Source organism: Typopeltis vanoorti, chromosome 1 (genome assembly GCF_054136105.1).
Source record: "Typopeltis vanoorti isolate ZY-2024b chromosome 1, IOZ_Tvanoo_1.0, whole genome shotgun sequence".
Lineage (NCBI taxonomy): Eukaryota > Metazoa > Arthropoda > Arachnida > Uropygi > Thelyphonidae > Typopeltis > Typopeltis vanoorti.
Genome location: NC_143549.1, coordinates 186,992,501 through 187,010,112, shown reverse-complemented (window position 1 = coordinate 187,010,112; position 17,612 = coordinate 186,992,501). Strand labels below are relative to the sequence as shown.

The window sequence follows — 17,612 nt, the reverse complement described above, 5'->3', positions numbered from 1 at the left end:
AAAGCTCTTTTTAAAAATGAAATACAATAAATTTGTTTCCTGTTCAACTGGCAGTCTAGGCTTCTGGTCCCTTGCTATGGCTGTTTGGGCATAACTTGTGTACTTCCCTATTCTCACTTCTCTTGCATCCTGATAGTACCATGCTAACCTCACCCAAGGAATCTTGTGGCATCAGTTTATTCCTTCAACTCTCGCTTGGATAACCAAGGCAAATCAGCTCTCACATTACTGCAAATTGCCCACTCCATGCTTCCTCCGAACTTTTACCAAAAGGACATTATGAAAGTCTTGATTAATCCCATTACTAATAAGGTTCTAGGTCCAGATGATATTCCTCCACTATGCTTAAAAGTTGTGCCCCAGAATCACCACACATCTTGTATCACCAATATAAGTTACCATATTCTACTAGCATGAAAGCAGACTTTCATCCAGCCTATGCATAAAAAAGGGAGATAAAAGTCAGACATATAATTATCGTCCCATTGCTTTCACAAGTGATGGAGAAGATTATCAGCAACCAGCTTCTGATTTTGAGAACGGATTTTAGGAAGTGTGGTGAACAACGTCCTAACGTTGTATTTTTTAAGGACTTTAGCTAATTTTTATTAGAGACTGTGCTAATGTATGGGATGGAGATGCTACCTTTAAAATTAACATTTTAAAGGATCCTCTTCTGGATCCTCCTAGGCAGTGCACAACAGAAACTATTAATTTTAAAGGTAGCATCTCCATCCCATACATTATCACAGTCTCTAACAAATTAGCTAACGTCCTTAAAAAATACAAATCAGGACGTTCTTCACCACACTTCCTAAAATCCGTTCTCTAATCAGCCATCCAAAGCCTACTCATCACAACCTAAAATATCCAGGTGTATATAAATTATGGTACGATTGCAATATCCCTTATTTTGGACAAACTAACAAATCTATTGAACAACGTATATAGAAGAGCATAAGAGAGACATCTCTTACAAAAGATCGCATGCAACTGCATTATCCAGTTGTGTTCTTTTTTCAAACAATCCTAATGATGATCAACAAAGCCACTCCGTTTGCTGGGATAGATCAGAAAATATTTTTCGCTGTGATGTTTGAGAGAAAAATTATAGAATCAAGGGAAATCCTGCTGAATCCTGTCCACTTAAACAACAATTTGAGTTATAACATCCCAGATAGCCATGCTGCAGTTATTCAATATTGACGTTCACGTGAGCCTGCACGCACACTTGCAATAAACAATGGCACGCCTGTTAGAACAACTTGAAAAAATACGTTTTTTATGTATCAATTATGTGTGGCAATTTTTACCTGTAATTTCCAGTTTTTTAGATACTTCAATGTTTATTACTATTCTCTTCCTTTATGAATACCTGATGAAGGCTGTTATAAGCTGAAATTAGTTGTATTATTCTCATTAAAATCTTTATAAGTTATCTCGGTTTTTTAAGTCATTAAATCTTTTTTTTTTAAAAAAGAAAAATCATATATATAAAGAATATTAAGCTTTTTGGAAGAATGAAGAGGTAACGGATATGATATTTTTATGCCAAGATAAGCTAGATCAGAAAGATCAGTGTTTAAGGCGTTGGCCATAGATCTTGAAGCTAAAATCATCTGAACACTACAATGTTTTGTAAATGACAAAGTGGAATGGATTGTACTGTCATCAACAAAGCTATGAATAGGATTAGATATCAGTATACACCTAAACCTCTTTTTACGCGTAAATAGAATTCGTGTAAAAAGAACTACTGACTCCATAGAAAAAATGAAGATTGGTTCCAAACCTGAAATATAAGCAAAAAATGAAAAAAAAAACAAACATTAAATTCGTTAGGATCGTAAGATTTTTATTTACATTTCATGGAGAATACATATAATGAATTTTAATAACTTAAAAAAAAAACACATTCATTACAGTTAAGGGGATAATAAATCCCTCATTATTTTATTGTAAAGCCAGATACGAAACTCGGAGATCGAAATCTAAGAGTTTCATGCCGAAGAACTATCGGCGAGTAAGTGATCACCTGGGTAGTACAACACTAGGGCAACTCGTTGCAAAGGTGGAGCAAGATCCGTCACTATCCTTAATATTTTTTCATAATGTAAAATATAGCTCCTAGGAGATGTATTACTGTTTTACATTATGAGGAGATGTCACTACCCAGACCAGTTTCGACCTTTATTTAGGTCTCATCAGTGAGTAGGTAGACCTGGAATACCAAGGTTTAAAGTGAAACCGAACTTGCATATACCCCCACTAACGAATTGCCAAAACGGTGTACCCATATATTATTATTGCTACGATAAAGAGCCACGAGGCTATTTTTCCGGTGGCGTAAATTATCCCCTCTTTATTATCTCCTTAACTTATTTTACGCTGCCGGAAAAATAGCCTCTTGGCTCTTTAACATATTCATTTCAGTTGTTTGCTAAGGATTCTATAAAAAAAATTACGTTATTCGCTATCAGTTTCTGACATAAACGTGAAAGCTTTTGTTTTCGTGAGACTTTAATATCACTGGAACTACTAGATATGGTATTATCGTCATCGACTTCTGCCTCAATTTGTGGAATTCTTCTTGTCATGTCTTGAACAAAAGTACCACTGGTTGTTTCAGTAGTTTTAGGCATGAACTCAGTTATTAATCGCTGTGTTGATGCTTTAGATAAGTTGCGATATAATTCTCTGTATGAAGACATTAACAACTTAAGCTCTTCATTCTTCATTTGAATCATGTTGGGCAAAATAATTGCCTAAATTACTGGCCAGTTTAAGACCTTTAATTATATCAACAGTAAAAGTAGGATTATCTTGATCATTATCATTAACTTCTTCGCTTTCAGGAGTCTCAGAAACAATCTCCACTATTTCGTCTTTGCTAAAAGGTTTATCAATTAACAATTCTTCGATATCTGCAAAAAAGCTAAGATCATCGAATCCTTCTCTGCCAATTTCACATGCCAAACGTATTATATTGGGGAATTCTGCAGTATGATTGAAGGAAACAGGAGCATTCTCCTTAACACATGTGGGCCAAATAACTTTCCAGCATGCATTCATAGTTTCTGATCTCGATTCAGATAACAATAATCGAACCTGATCAGTACAATCCATAATTGAAAATTTTTTCCACACATCCATAACTGACAGTGTTTCATCATCATTTAGCTTGTTCAAAACGTACTGAAATGTTCGTCTGACATAATATGTTTAATCTGTTCATTTGGGTGTTCTGTGGCAGGATGACCAAGTGCATTATCAAGAATCAAAAGCACTTTAAATTCGAGACCCTTGTCATTCAAATAGCGTCTAACTTCTGGCACAAAATGTTTATGGAACCACTCAGTTAAAATATCAATGGTCACCCAAGCTTTTTTGTTGGCCATCTATGAACTGGCAATTTTTGAAAATCTACGCCTTTCATTGGCCGTGGTCTTAATGATAGATTTATGAGCAGTGGTTTTAACATCCCGTCTCCTAAAGCGTTCGAACAAAATAGGAGTGTTATGCAATTCTTTGCTGCTTTGAACCCACCAACAGTTTTTTGCATTTTTGATATGTAAGTTCTGTTTGGCATTTTTTTTCCAGAAAAGGCCGGTTTCATCCATATTCCAAACTTGTTCATGAGTGTAACTCCATCTTCAATTATTTTAGCAAGTTTTTGTGGATATACTTACAGAAGCCATTTCACCTTTAATTTTTATATTATGAAAAGCATGTCTTTTAATAAACTTAGGCAGCCAACCATTACTTGAATGAAATTCATATTTTTTACCTCGATTGAGATGAAGTATCTGGCTGCAGTTTTTTAATCTGTTCATAAAATCTCAGTGATGATTGCTTGATGGAATTTCCGTCAACTGGCATTCTTTTTTGTACATCTATCCACATCACTAAATGTTTTTCGGCCTTTTCTAGAACAATATCTCTTTTGTATGATGATAATTTCGCACTCGATTTTATACCAGAACATGCCGCTTTTCTAATAGCCTCTTCATTTTCTTTATAGATCTGACAGTTGATTCACGGACTCCAAAATGCTTATCCACAGCCATTGCACCTTCCCCAGTTTGAAGACTATTTAAAATTTGAATTTGTATATCCAAGGAAATGGCTTTTTTTTATATATATATCGGCAATCATGTGAGGGCTGGATTAAAATCTTTGGTTAATGAAATGAAAGTTTGAAAATTACATGTAGCTTACCATTTATTATTTCTTGGCAAAATTATTAATTTTATAATGTGATTTTTATTTTGATTTCACTTAAAAAATACAAACGCAAAAAATGCGGTAACTGTGTTGTCTACTTAAACACCAAATTCAAACTACTAAGAACTGTTTTTTTATGCGCAGTCAGTTATGTAATTCGGGGAATTCCCAATAAATGAAATTCGTAAGAATTTAGAATTTTCTTAATTGAAACGAGAATGCAATTCTATAAAATTCTCAGAATTTTCTTAATTGAAACGACAATGCAATTCTCAGAATTTTCTTGAATTACGGATTTTTTCCTAACTTAGACTTTAGGTTGGTCGCGTAAATGTGAATAAAAATCATGTAAAAAAAATTATTTTTGATATCCCAATTCACATAACTGAATTCGCGTAAAAAAAAAAAAATTTGCATAAAAAGAGGTTTAGGTGTGAATAAATTGATGTGTAGGTGAAAATGGGTCTGGTCATTCAGTATGTGTCATCTACTAACACACACACACACACACACACTCTTTTCTGGTCATTCTCCATCCTCTGGCCAGCTTCTTCTCTGGTCATTGAGAAGAAGCTGGCATTGCATTCACAAAGGGTAGGAGGAAACCATATGATAGAAGCTTAGTGTGAATGATGTGATATCGCACTGTTTTGAATGTCTTGATCTCTATCCCTCTCATCCGTCTACGACAGGTTGAGTCCCCTCCTAATGAGGGAGTTACTGGTGTATTAATGCAGCTGTATCACCACTCCTCTGCTGCATCCCCTAAGGGCAATATTCATGAATGTGTCTGTGTGTATGTTCACGGGGCTGGTTTGCCTGCTGCTTTGAGGATGAAAAACCCCAGATAAACTGTGTGTGGGAACCCTGCTGCCTATGCCCAGACAGCCTAACTTGGCTATGACTGAGGAAGATCCTTAAGCTCCTCAATATCGTCGACAAGAATCAAACCTTGGACACTACTTTCCCAGGCATATGGTTGTGAAGCGCATAGCCACTAGGCTAACTGCACAGACATGTCTTGACCACATGAGGTTTTGTCTTCTAAATCGTTCCACAGTGGGAAAGGTTACCAACATCTGCCGTAGAACAAGAATGGCAGAATTCATATTGGTGACCACTAATTAACTAATGAACATGCAGGAAATGACGTTTGTTGTTGATTACTTTCTCCGTCGCTCATGAGAGTATTGAGGTGAGGAGAGTAGGGGGAAATAGTTTTAATGACTAGCTTTTATCTCCCTTTTAGGAACAAGCAGGATAAAAGCTTGTTCCTTAGATGTACTTATCTGACATCTATGCTGTTGGATAGATGTCAGATAAGTACAACAGACTTATAAAGGAGATATTTTGCAGGTGTTAATTCCAGTGCACTTAGGCTATTGAGTATTTTTTTGATGCTCTTCTGTCAAAGGATCTAAAAGGGGCATACTGTGAGAAGTATGTGGAATACTGGGAGAAGATTTGCCTTGGCCATCTTCAGATGTTACTAGCATTTCCATCAGGATGAGATATCCAATCCAGAGTTAAGAGAATGTAGAAATTGTTGCAGGCTTGGGAGGCCATGTTTCCAAATAAAGATATCATCCACATATAAGTAATGGACAAAAAAAATGGAAACAGTGATACGTTTCGATTAATGTAACATTGGTCTGCTGTCGGCATCTAGTATAGCCTGTATTTTTCAAGGGAGAGACTCGGTCAATGCTTTGAACCCAACAGGAGGAATTTTACACCATTCTTCCAACAGATACTGGATCAATTTGCCTTTGTTCTTTGAAGGTGGGAAACATTCTGAGAGCTTGCTCCAAAATATCCCATAAATGTTCTATAGGCTTTAAGTTTGGCAATTGGGATGGCCATGGCAGACAAGACACCTCGCTCTCATGTTCCGCAAACCACTGGGCAGCCACATTTGCTCAATAAATGGGAGTATTATCCTGTTGAAACGTGGCTGGCTGCTGAGTAGGAGAAAAGTGTGTCAACATAGAATGAAGATGATCACTTATGATTAAAAGATAACATGCAGCATCCTTTGCCCTCCAATATGAGTGGACCCAAATCATGCCATGAGAATGCACCCCAGACCATTACAGAACCACTAAACCCTTTCACAGTTGGAAACAAGTACTCTGGCTGGTAAGCTTCCTTTGGCTGACAGGTAATCGTCCATTTGCAGCAAAAGTGTGAACATATGTTCATTGGACCATATCACATCCCTCCACTGTTGTGTAGTCTACTGCCTGTGATCTTTGAACCATTGGATGTGATGACATGTGTTGACGGGAGTGATCAAAAGCTTATGTAAAGCATCCTGAACTGTGATACACAAATCTGTGTAGCTCCCAGCACAGAGTTTTTGTTGAAATGGATTTCTCATGACCTGTTGATTTTTCACACAGTTGTGCAGCAGTAGCATGCCTATTTTTTGTGGTCATGCACTAATGCTTGAATGTCCCTCTCTTGCAAGAAACACTTTCATCCATTATTGCATTTTGCTGATGTTTGTCCTGTCGACTGCCATGCTGACATAACCTTAGACTGTTCCTCAATTAACCTGTGTAATTTCAGCTGTTCTGGTCACAGATGTGCCTGCCAGCCTGGCATCAACAATCATGCCCCTTTCAAAGTCACTGAAGTCCTCTCTGGATTCCATTTTAACATGCAATAAACGAGAGCAGGCCTCCATTTGCCTTTATACACACATCCCTAGGAATGTTGGCAGTATATTTGCATATCAACTGCATCTGTGTTCGATGCATTGTAGATGCTGTATTTCAACTACTGATAACGTAACTCAATAGTTCGGTGTTTCCGTTTTTTTGTCCATTACCTGTATCTCCACCACATTGCTAGTTTTATACTTTATTGTTGTTAGGAAAGTCTTTTCAAAATTCTCCATGAAAAGGTCAGTTGAAGGTGGGGGGGGTCTGTCAATGGCAAGTCCAGGTTTCGTTTCTAAAATGTGTTACCATGCACTATATGGTGGCTAGCCTGCAAAAAACTTGCAGGCTAGCCACCTAATTGAAATTGAAAAGAGTGAAATGGGTATGCGCAGCGAGGCCATCACCCAAACTGCATATGAGAAGAACAGGGGAACAAACTGGAGGCCCTGCTCTGGAGATGAAACATGGCAGAAACCACTTCACACCTCCAAAAAAGCAGGGTGGTGGTGGTGTTTCACCAGGCAGTGAAAGACATCTACCACCTAGAGATCTAGTTGGCATTTCCTCACAACTAGGGAAGATATGCATTTAAGGTGGCAATACGCACCCCTGCCATTTGTGGAAACAGGCCATTACCATGGGATTGGGAGAGGCTTCATATTGCACAATCACCAATGATAATAGCTACTATATATTAATGATTTAGATTCAGAGATTTACAGCAAAATGTCTCTTTTCATCGATTATATGAGGATGGATAGATAAGTAAATTATTAAGATGTCTGATTTAAGTATGGTATATGCAATTTGGTAAGAAGTCTCCAAGTCTCTTACAGCAGAACCAGGCAGGCACTATACTCATATATAGGCCATGGCTGATTGAGTATTGGAATATCTTGTGTTTTTGAGTTAGTCTTGGACTAGCTGTGCAATTATTTTCTCTTCGTGTAAAACAATTCATCAGATCATTATCATTATTATTATGGGCAACTCCAAGGAGTTGACAGATTCGTCGAGGAAGGCCCTAACATCATGTCAAGAACAACTATTCGACATTCACACAGTATCTATCATACCTCGCCTTGAACTCATTCACAGTCATGGCACCCACAACAGACTCTGGCAGCTCATTCCACTCATTCATCACTCTCCAAGTAAAAAAACCTAGCTCTAACACCTTTGCTAACAACACTCTTGCCCAGCTTCCATGTATGGCTCCCTAGTCTTACCACCACCAGTCCTGTTCTCAAAAATATCTTCTGAATTAATCTTATAGAAACCCTTCAGTAATTTGAATGTCTCAATCATATCACCCCTTTTCCGTCTATCAACCAATTTCTGCAACCCACAAATCTTCAACCTTTTCTCATAAGGTTCATTCCATAGACCTGCTATCATCTTGATCACTTGTCTCTGGATCCTCTCCACCTCCTCCCCATCAAGAAGAAACCCTACTGCCCATATCTGGCCAGATTAGTCTAGATGGGGTCTTATCAAGACTTGATACAGAGGAACAATAACCTGTTTGTCTCTGCTTGTTAAAGTATTTTTCAGCAACCAAGTGATTTGATGAGCTGATTTAGCCACTTTTGCGATGTGCCCCCTAAACTTCAACTCCCTATCTACCAACACTCCCAAATCCCTGGCCTCGTCAATCTCCTGGAGTAGGGTTCCATCAATGTGATATACTGCTGCTAATCTTTTCACCCCAAAATGCATAACCTTACGCTTTGCCACATTTAATTATTTAATTTAATTGACAAAAAAGCCCAGTCCTCCAAACTATCCAACTCATCTTGCAAAATTTTGACATCCTGTGCACTCGCTATTGCTCTTCCCAACTTTGCATCATCAGCAAACAAATGAACACTTCCTCTCAGATCCTTTCCTATATCGTTAATGAACAAATTGAATTCATGATGTTTTTACAACCTTGAATGGACTTATGTCTTATAGTAGAATGCTGACATTTATAATAATTCAGTAGAATTTGGTGAATATTTGATAATCATATCATATTTGAATATTGGGATTGGATTCCTGTTACTAATGTGTCATATTAAATAACTTGGAAATCATCTAACATTGTAAACTAAAGAAAGAGTGATTTCTTTTATTTTTAGATTCCTGAAGTTCTTCTGTGGGCTAAAGAACAAAAAGAAGAACTCAGTCCAAATCTCACTACTTTCACAGAGCATTTTAATAAAATGTCTTATTGGTAATGTATTTTTTTTCCCCTATTCATTGAGAATAACAGCTGCTGTTATCTTATTTTGTGACTTAAAAAAAAAAAAAAACTTCTTTTAAAATAAAGGATAATAAATATCAGTTATTTTTAGTATTAGCAAGCCTTTGAAACATGGCTTCTAAGAATTTGGTAAAATATATGATTTATATATCAGATATATTGAATAAATCAGATATCTTGTTCTAAGTATATAACAGGTCATTATCAGTAAACAGGATGAAAAATGTGATTTGACCAAGTGTAGCCTCTTGTGTCTGTCTTTCTGTTTATTTTACTCTGTTACAAGTGCCATTGAAAACTCAAAATAATGAAATTAAGTGAATAAAATTTGAGTAATCAAATTAGTGGTGAAACCTTAAACCTACTACGAACACCAACTTTTGCACAGTGATAGGATATACCAATAGTTGACAGTCTTATGTGTTGGATGTTATTCATAACTTATTTTCATTTTAACTGTATTACAATACCAAATAAAACTAAAGTATAAAAAAGATGTTTATTAATGAGCTTTAAATTATATATTTAGTTTAATCCTTTATCCAAGTGTAAGCAAAGTTTGTGCCTGAAGTAGCTTCAGGACTGGGGCAACTCGTGGCAAAGGTGGACTAAGTTCACAACACTTTCCTTAGTATCCCATAATGCATTGCAACATACGTCTCTGCAAGGAGATGTGCTTTGCATTATGGGATACTAAGGAAAGTGTTGTGAACTTAGTCCACCTTTGCCACGAGTTTCCCCAATCCTGAAGGTACTTCAGGTGCAAACTTTGTTTGTTTACACTTGGATAAAGAATTAAACTAAATATATAATTTATAGTCTAACCAAGGGGGGGGGGGAACTTCCAATATTAACAGTCTTATATTTCGCTTGATTTCAAACCAGCAACTTCAGAACAAAACAATATGTTACAGTTTACACACTATAACGAGTAAGATTAACATGTTGTTTTGCTCTGAAGATGCTGGTTTGAAATCCAGTGAAATATAAGCAAGTTAATAAAACAACTTTTTTATAATTTAGTTTTGTTTGGTGTTGTAATACTGTTAAAATAAGTAATGAATGATGCCTAACACTTAAGCCTGTCGACTAGATTGATGAGATTATACACAAAGCACAACAATTTGGTAAGTTGAAACTAAACATGTACCTCAAACAATGCCAGGATACCAATACAAGCTGCTTTTCTCAAATTCAAAAAAGTTTTCTTTTGGTGAAGGTGCATTGTATTTACAGCACTATAGCAGCTCTATGTGGAGAATTATTAATGTTTTAAATCCTGAACTGTGGACTGTCCTATATCGCATCTCCAAAGTATCAGAGAAAAAAGAATTCATAAAGGTTAAAAGCAGGCACCTAAAGAAATTAAAAATTTTTCAACATTGCTAATGTACAGGGTGTTTCAAAAAGAATGTCCTGATTTGAAAATTGTATATCTCTGCAACCACGAACCACAAATGAATGCGACTTGTACCATGTGAACGGCCTTGTCCTACAATTTGATATGACGACTGCTAGATGCCACTACTAGTGCCCAAATAGCTGCTATGCTTAGTTAATGAGAAGATGGTGTCTAGTCAGCAGCATGTGTTTAGATGACATTACGGAATTGATCCACCACTGGACAAAAACATTCATCATTGGTATCGGCAATTTCAAGAAACAGGATGTTTATGTAAGAGAAAGAGTCCTGGACGACCACGTACCTAAGAGGGGAATGTGCAACAAATTCAAGAGGCTTTTCAGCGAAGCCCGTGCAAGTCCACTCATTGTGCTAGCCAAGAACTTACCATCCCTCATGTGACTGTTTGGCATGTGTTACAACATTTGCTTATGAAGCCATAAAGATTGCAACTGGTGCAAGCTCTTCGTGTAGGTGACAAAAAAAAACTAACAGATTTTTGTGCTAATTCAGTGGTCGCCAAAGTGGTCAATATCGACCCCCAGGAGTTGATAGAAAAATATAAGACATCATTGTACGGGTAATGTTTAATTCGGTTAACTTGGATTACCTCCATCCTGAATGACAACGCAATTAAGAGTGAATCGTGGGAACAGTGACATGAATAGGACCTGTAAGATGGAGCAAGGTCATGAAAATAGTTACGGAGGCCAATCAAGTAGGCCAAAATGACGTATTTACCAATAAATGGATGTCGGTTATTCCCGCTTGGCCGGCACGGCGGGAGCGAGATTGCAACACATGCGCAGTTGCTTATTTACTTATACTTACACGTATTCGATCCCAGTCTCATTTTTGCACATCGACATACAAGTGAGCGTTAATGTTCTAAAATTCATCAACATACATATTATAATTCACTCCTTATTCATTCACGAACTAAACTTCTCTATGTTGAAGAGTTGAGCAGGGCTGGTAGTTTTGTACATCGTATAGAAATATGTGAGTAGGTATATTATTTAGACTTATTACTTTTGCTTACTGACTTCAATTTTAATTATTTTGTTACAACCCCAGTAACCACAATAGCAGCTTCAGATTCTAAAAAGAAATGCAGACAATATTCATTAGAATATTTGAAACTTGGGTTTATTGCTTCATTAAGAAACGAAACGAGGCCTATATGTCTTCTTTGTGAAAAAAACTTTTAGTAAAGAACTGAAAGAGAAATACACACATCAACCAACTATAAAATCATTTATGAAAGCACCTGCCGAAGCTGACAATAAACAAGGATTAACAGCCTCCTACAATATTTCTTTTAATATAGGAAAAAAAGGAAAGCCATATACAATTGCAGAGGACATTGTTATACCCGCAATCAAAAAAGTAATTGAAACCATAATGAAAAAAAGATTCTGGCCCTCTTTTAAAATGCTTACCATTGAGTGTGAATACTGTGAAAAGACATTGCTGAAATGGCTGAAGATGTAGAAAAACCTGTAGTATCAGAACTCAAAAATAGCAAGTTCTCCATCCAACTTGATGAATTTTCGATAGTTCTTCTATTCTTATGGCTTATGTGAGATATTATAGTAAAACCAAGCATTAAATTATTGACGAATTTTTATTTGCAAAATATCTTGAAATTGATGGAACGGGGTTGACAATTTTTCAGCGATTGGAGGAATATTTAAATAAGTATGATATTCCATTTACTAATATAACAGCAATAGCCACAGATGGCGCACCTGCAATGGTGGGCCGTTATCGAAGTTTCGTTGCCTTTCTGAAAGAAAAAGTTCAAAGTGTACGTACTATTCACTGTGTGTTGCACTGAAACCATTTGGTGGCAAAACCTCTCAGTGACAAACTGCATGATACTTTAAGAGTGTGTATTAAATGTATTAATCAAATTAGAGCTCATCCTCTTAAATCGCGATTGTTTGCCAAACTTTGTGAAAAAAATCATGAAGTATCAAACTAATTACTCTTGCATAGTGAAGTAAGATGGTTGTCTAGAGGTGCAAGTCTATAAAGATTTGTTGAGTTGTTCGACTCAACCCTAGAGTTTCTTACAGATGTTAATTTGTTTTTGAGTGATGAACTGAAGAGAAATAAGAATCATATTTTCTACTTGGTTGGTGGACTTATTTTAAAAATTTAATGATGTACAGACACGTCTACAAGGTAAAGATGTCACGATTAGTCAAGCTCGGACGATTCTTTTAGGCTTCCAAGCTAAATTAGCCTTATTTAAATCATCATTGTTATGAAAAGATTTTCAGTACTTTTCTAACTCTCGTCTTCAACATGAACTCTCGTCTGCTAAATAATGAACAGGATTGATACACAACTCTGCAATCATTGTTCAGTCTACTGTAACCCACAATTTGGCCAACAACAATCCTCTCTCCCTGGCAGGATGGAGAAAAAAAATATGCATAAAATGTGTAAAATATGACATATTCCTGAATGATTTTCAAGATTTTGTGAATAAGTGAGATCTTAAAGCTGAAATTCTTCAAACCATTAAAGAAGCAAGAAAAATCATGAAAGTAGTGGGTGTGAGTTCTGTGGAAGCAGAAAGAGCATTCAGTTTAATGAGCAACATAGCTACAGATAAAAAAAAAAAAATTCTCTCCTCATTGCAAATATCTCTCATCTCATGACTGTAAAGCTGATAGGGAAAACTCCTTGAAGAATGGGATGTAATGCCATTTGTAAAATCATGGTTATGCCAAGGACGCCATACAGCTCAACAGTTAGATCAAGAAGAAAGGGAACCCCAAGTACTCAAAGTATCAACTAGGTCTCTTTAATTGTTTATTAGCAGTTGGTGAGTTTGACAATAATACAAAAGAAAAAAAAAATGTGCATGTTGCATGAATTATTATTGTCAATCATAGTCATCGCATGTAAGGGAAATGATGAATCATATAATAATTGAAAATTTTTGGTTAACATTACACTGTCAAAAAAGAAAAAAATAGAACCAGTTCATTATTTTGAATGACACCATTCGACATGAATGTGGAAATATAGTGTGAAATCATTGAAATGTAGTTTTAGTGAAATTTGAACTCTTGTTCTAAAAGTATTCCTGCAGAACAACTGGTTGATCAGTGTTTCTATGTTGCCCAACTTTTAGATAGGATGATGGGACTTGGAATCACTGGATCATTCCATGTTGGTTTTCTTTCAGCACACCAAGGGCTAAAGACTGCCATTTGGTTGAGAAAGTCTTTTAAGATTTGAATGCCATCAGTACTGTATACTGCAAATGTTAAAGTAAATTACACAAACAAATTGGAAAAACAGGTATTGATTCACCTATTTAATCTCAGCTCACTAGCAAAATATTATATGCAGAATTTTGAGAATGTCATTCTGGAATTCATCCCACTTCAAGTATCTACATGTAAGATAAATACCATCCACCATAAGATTCCAGTTTATCATTGGAATCCGATAACCCCTTCTTTGACTCTCCAATGCTTAGACAACTAGATGACACTTCAGTCAGTCTGCAGAAAGAAAACCAGTATAGGACAATACATCATTTCTTAGTCTCATCATCTTTATCCAAAATTCAGATACTTTCATAACCTTCTTAGTCTCATCATCTTTATTCAAAATTCAGATACTTTCATAACCTTAAGCTACTGTGGTCACAATCTTTGTTCTGCGAAAGTGCTTTCATAATAAGAGTTGAATTTCATGAAATCCACTTTTTCTTACAATGGTCAACAACAACAGATACCTAGACTGACAGGACCATTCTAGTCTTGTTTGGTATACTGTCTCTACCATACAAAAGTTCATTTGAACAAAACTGGTCCTCACAAATTTCCCTCACATAGTGTATTTCTAATGGAAAGTTGAACTGTGAAACTACCTTACAAACCAAATTTAAATGTAGCGATTGTTTCAGACTTTTCCAGTTTTGGGAAGTGATTTTGTTAAGCACCTAACAGTTTTATATATATACACATTATGTTGACAAAAGTATTTGGACACCTAGTTGTGGTCAAAAAAAATGTGTTTTAATTACGTTCTAATACTGAGTGGGACCACCTTTGGCCTGAATGACAGCAACTATCCTTTGAAGCATGCTTTCAACCAATTTTGGATACGTCGCAACTGAAATATTCTTCCATTCCTCGCGCAAAGATATCCCCATTGTTGACGACGGCTACTGTGGTCAGGAACAAATTCAGCATTCTAATTCATCCCAAAGATGTTTGATGAGGTTGGACTGGCCAGCTCAGAGTCCTGACCTGGCCAGTCCAACACTTCAACATTGTCTTATGAAAACCTGTCTCGGACATGCAATGCAGCATGGAGCAATGTTGTGCTCAAGCATGCAAGGGTCACTGGCAAAGTACTTTCACAGCTTTGTAAGCATGAAGTTGTCCAGGATGTCCAGGTAGCCATCAGACATTGTGATTTTGGCATGTCCACCAATGGATCAAGCCCCATCCAACTGAAACACTCCTATATCATTACTGGGCCTCCACTAAACTTGACAGTTGGAATGGAATAATGCAGTCCTGCTGGAACTGTTCTCCAGGTAATTAATATTTTCAAACACCATCATCAGAGTGAAACATTTGGAAGTATGATTCATCACTCTACAGAACCTTTTCCAATCATCTGTGGTCCAGGAATGGTGTGAAAGACACCAGTCCAAACATCGTTTGGCATTTTGGAAGGGAGGGGGGTGCTTGTTTGCAGCAGTTCTGTGGTACCCTAAAACATGTAACTCTGTGGACAGTTCTAATGCTGACCGTTGTCCCTGAAGCATTTGTAGATTGACTACTATGAGGTCCACCATGGATGATATGCAGGATACTCAAACATTCCAAGATGGAGCTCGTTGATCTCGGTCAGTGTCCTCCCAGTGTGTTTTCCTGCTGTGGTAGCACCATCAACTTTCCATCTATGAATATGACATAAGCAATGGTAGATTTTGGTATACTTCACTGACAAAGAGTTTTATTCACTCTTCAGTGAGAATTCATCCAAAATAATTTTTGGAAAGAAAGAAAGAAGCGAGTATAAATTTATATTTATAAACTTATATTTCTTTAGATATTTTTTAAGTAAACAGAAGTTAGAGACTGCTGTTGAAAAGTAGTCTTATTTTATTCAACTAAAATATCTTTTTTGTCGTATATACATACAGTTCAGTCAGAATATTTTGTTCAGCTGCACCCGTTTGTGCCAAAACTATTGCTACAGGACATGGCATGGACTCTCTGAAGACCTTTGAACTTTGCAGGAGGTATGCTGTATACCCTGTTTTTCAGGCTTGCTTCCTGTCTTGGGGGGGGGGGTCAAACATTGGATCTCTCAATCTACATAGTCCCACAGATGTTCTCTGGTAGTGCTTCCCAAACTTCTGGATGTCAGGGTTCCCTTTGGAAAATTTAAAATACAGCCCTCCCTCGAAAAAAAAAAAATAGTAATATAGACATAAATTATTATAATATTTATCATATTTATATTCAATACAAAACATACACAGCGAATATTGCAAAAATCAAATGCAAATATTACATTTTTATCATCTTACATACACATTTGACATGGCACATTATCTCATATTTTATATAGATAGATATATTGTTATTGTACATTTGCAGTATAAGCACATGAAACGTAAAACAATTAGTAATAATTGTTTTACGTTTTATGTTTTAACAAGAATTAAAAACATAAAAGAAGTTTAATAACAATTTAATGTGATAAATGTGTTTCAATACTGCTACACCAATATCAGGTGAAATATTTGAAACTGCAATTCTTAGATTTCTGCTTTGAAATGAAACTTATATGAATAAGCATAATAAGCATATATTTACTAATATTCATTAAGCGCCGAAATACGCAGGAAGCAAAATTTGTAAACCACACCAATGTGTGAGTTTTTCCATTAAAATATATAAAAAATAACCAAAAAGAAATAATAAATAATAAAAATTAAATACGTTTCTTTTAAGATAAACAAAATCTACTTAATCTTAAAAGATTTTAAATTTGTTTTCATTATTTCACAGCCCCCCCCCCCTCAACAAAACCTGCGGCCCGCAAGGGGGCCGCAGCCCACAGTTTGGGAATCTGTTCTATGGTATTCATATTTTATTGCCTGCTGTTCTTTTGGGAAAGGTGATACTGTATTTCACCCTGATAGAACACACCTGTGCCATCTGGAAAGACATTCACCATGATAAAGTGCATCTAATCAACAACAATGGACAGGTACTTTGTTGCATTCATAATGTTGTATATGGATATTTAAGAAATTCCCGAGCAAGCATACCATAACATGCAACCTCCTGTCTGTTTCTGCTGAACCACAACGTTGGGATGATTTCTTTCCCCAGGTTTTCACCTTCCCTTTCAACTACTATCCATGTGACATAGTTGGAAGCTGATTATCTGTAAAGGCAACTTTTTTCCAGTCTTCACTGCTCCACTGATATCTCTCAAATGCATAGTCATATATTTCTTTCTTTCAAGGTTACATGGTGGTCAGCATTCATTGTGTTGAATTTATGAAGACAAAAGCACGTTTGTTAGAACAATTACTTTACTTACAGTTAAGAAAATAACATTCATTGTTTCAATCTCTATATCGAGGTCCTCATTGGGAAAACATACATATGAACAAAACACAAGCTACATGATACTACACAAAGGTAAGATAAATTTAATTGCTCTGTTAATCATGTGCTTGCAATAGCCTGACCTCTGGTGAAAAAAAAATGAATTAAATAAAATAAAACTGTTTATACATAATAAATATAATAATATACAGATGATTAAAAACTAAATTACAGTGGAACTATATACAATGCATCCCTACAGTCCTATTATGTTAAGGTTTTCTTGTGTTGGGGAAGCCATCATGTTTTGGATATTTTAGAGGTTGCAGATGGTCTTCCAGATTCTTGGAATCGTATAACTATTCTTGTTGAGATTAGGATGATAAAGCTTCCTTGAATTTTCTTTCAAACTAGATTTTGGTGCAGTGTTGGGATTTGGTGCCTTTCTAGTTAATTCTGTG

The 17,612-nt window shown here is 36.1% G+C and overlaps 1 protein-coding gene across 1 annotated transcript in view; it reads left to right on the top strand.

Annotated features, from left to right (window-relative positions):
- Positions 1-17,612, top strand: part of C3G (C3G guanyl-nucleotide exchange factor) — a 350,856-nt gene that overhangs the window by 268,905 nt on the left and 64,339 nt on the right. The window contains exon 15 of the mRNA XM_090405787.1: positions 9,014-9,108. Within this exon, the coding sequence (XP_090261913.1) occupies positions 9,014-9,108 (95 nt within the window). The remainder of the gene's footprint in view (positions 1-9,013; positions 9,109-17,612) is intronic.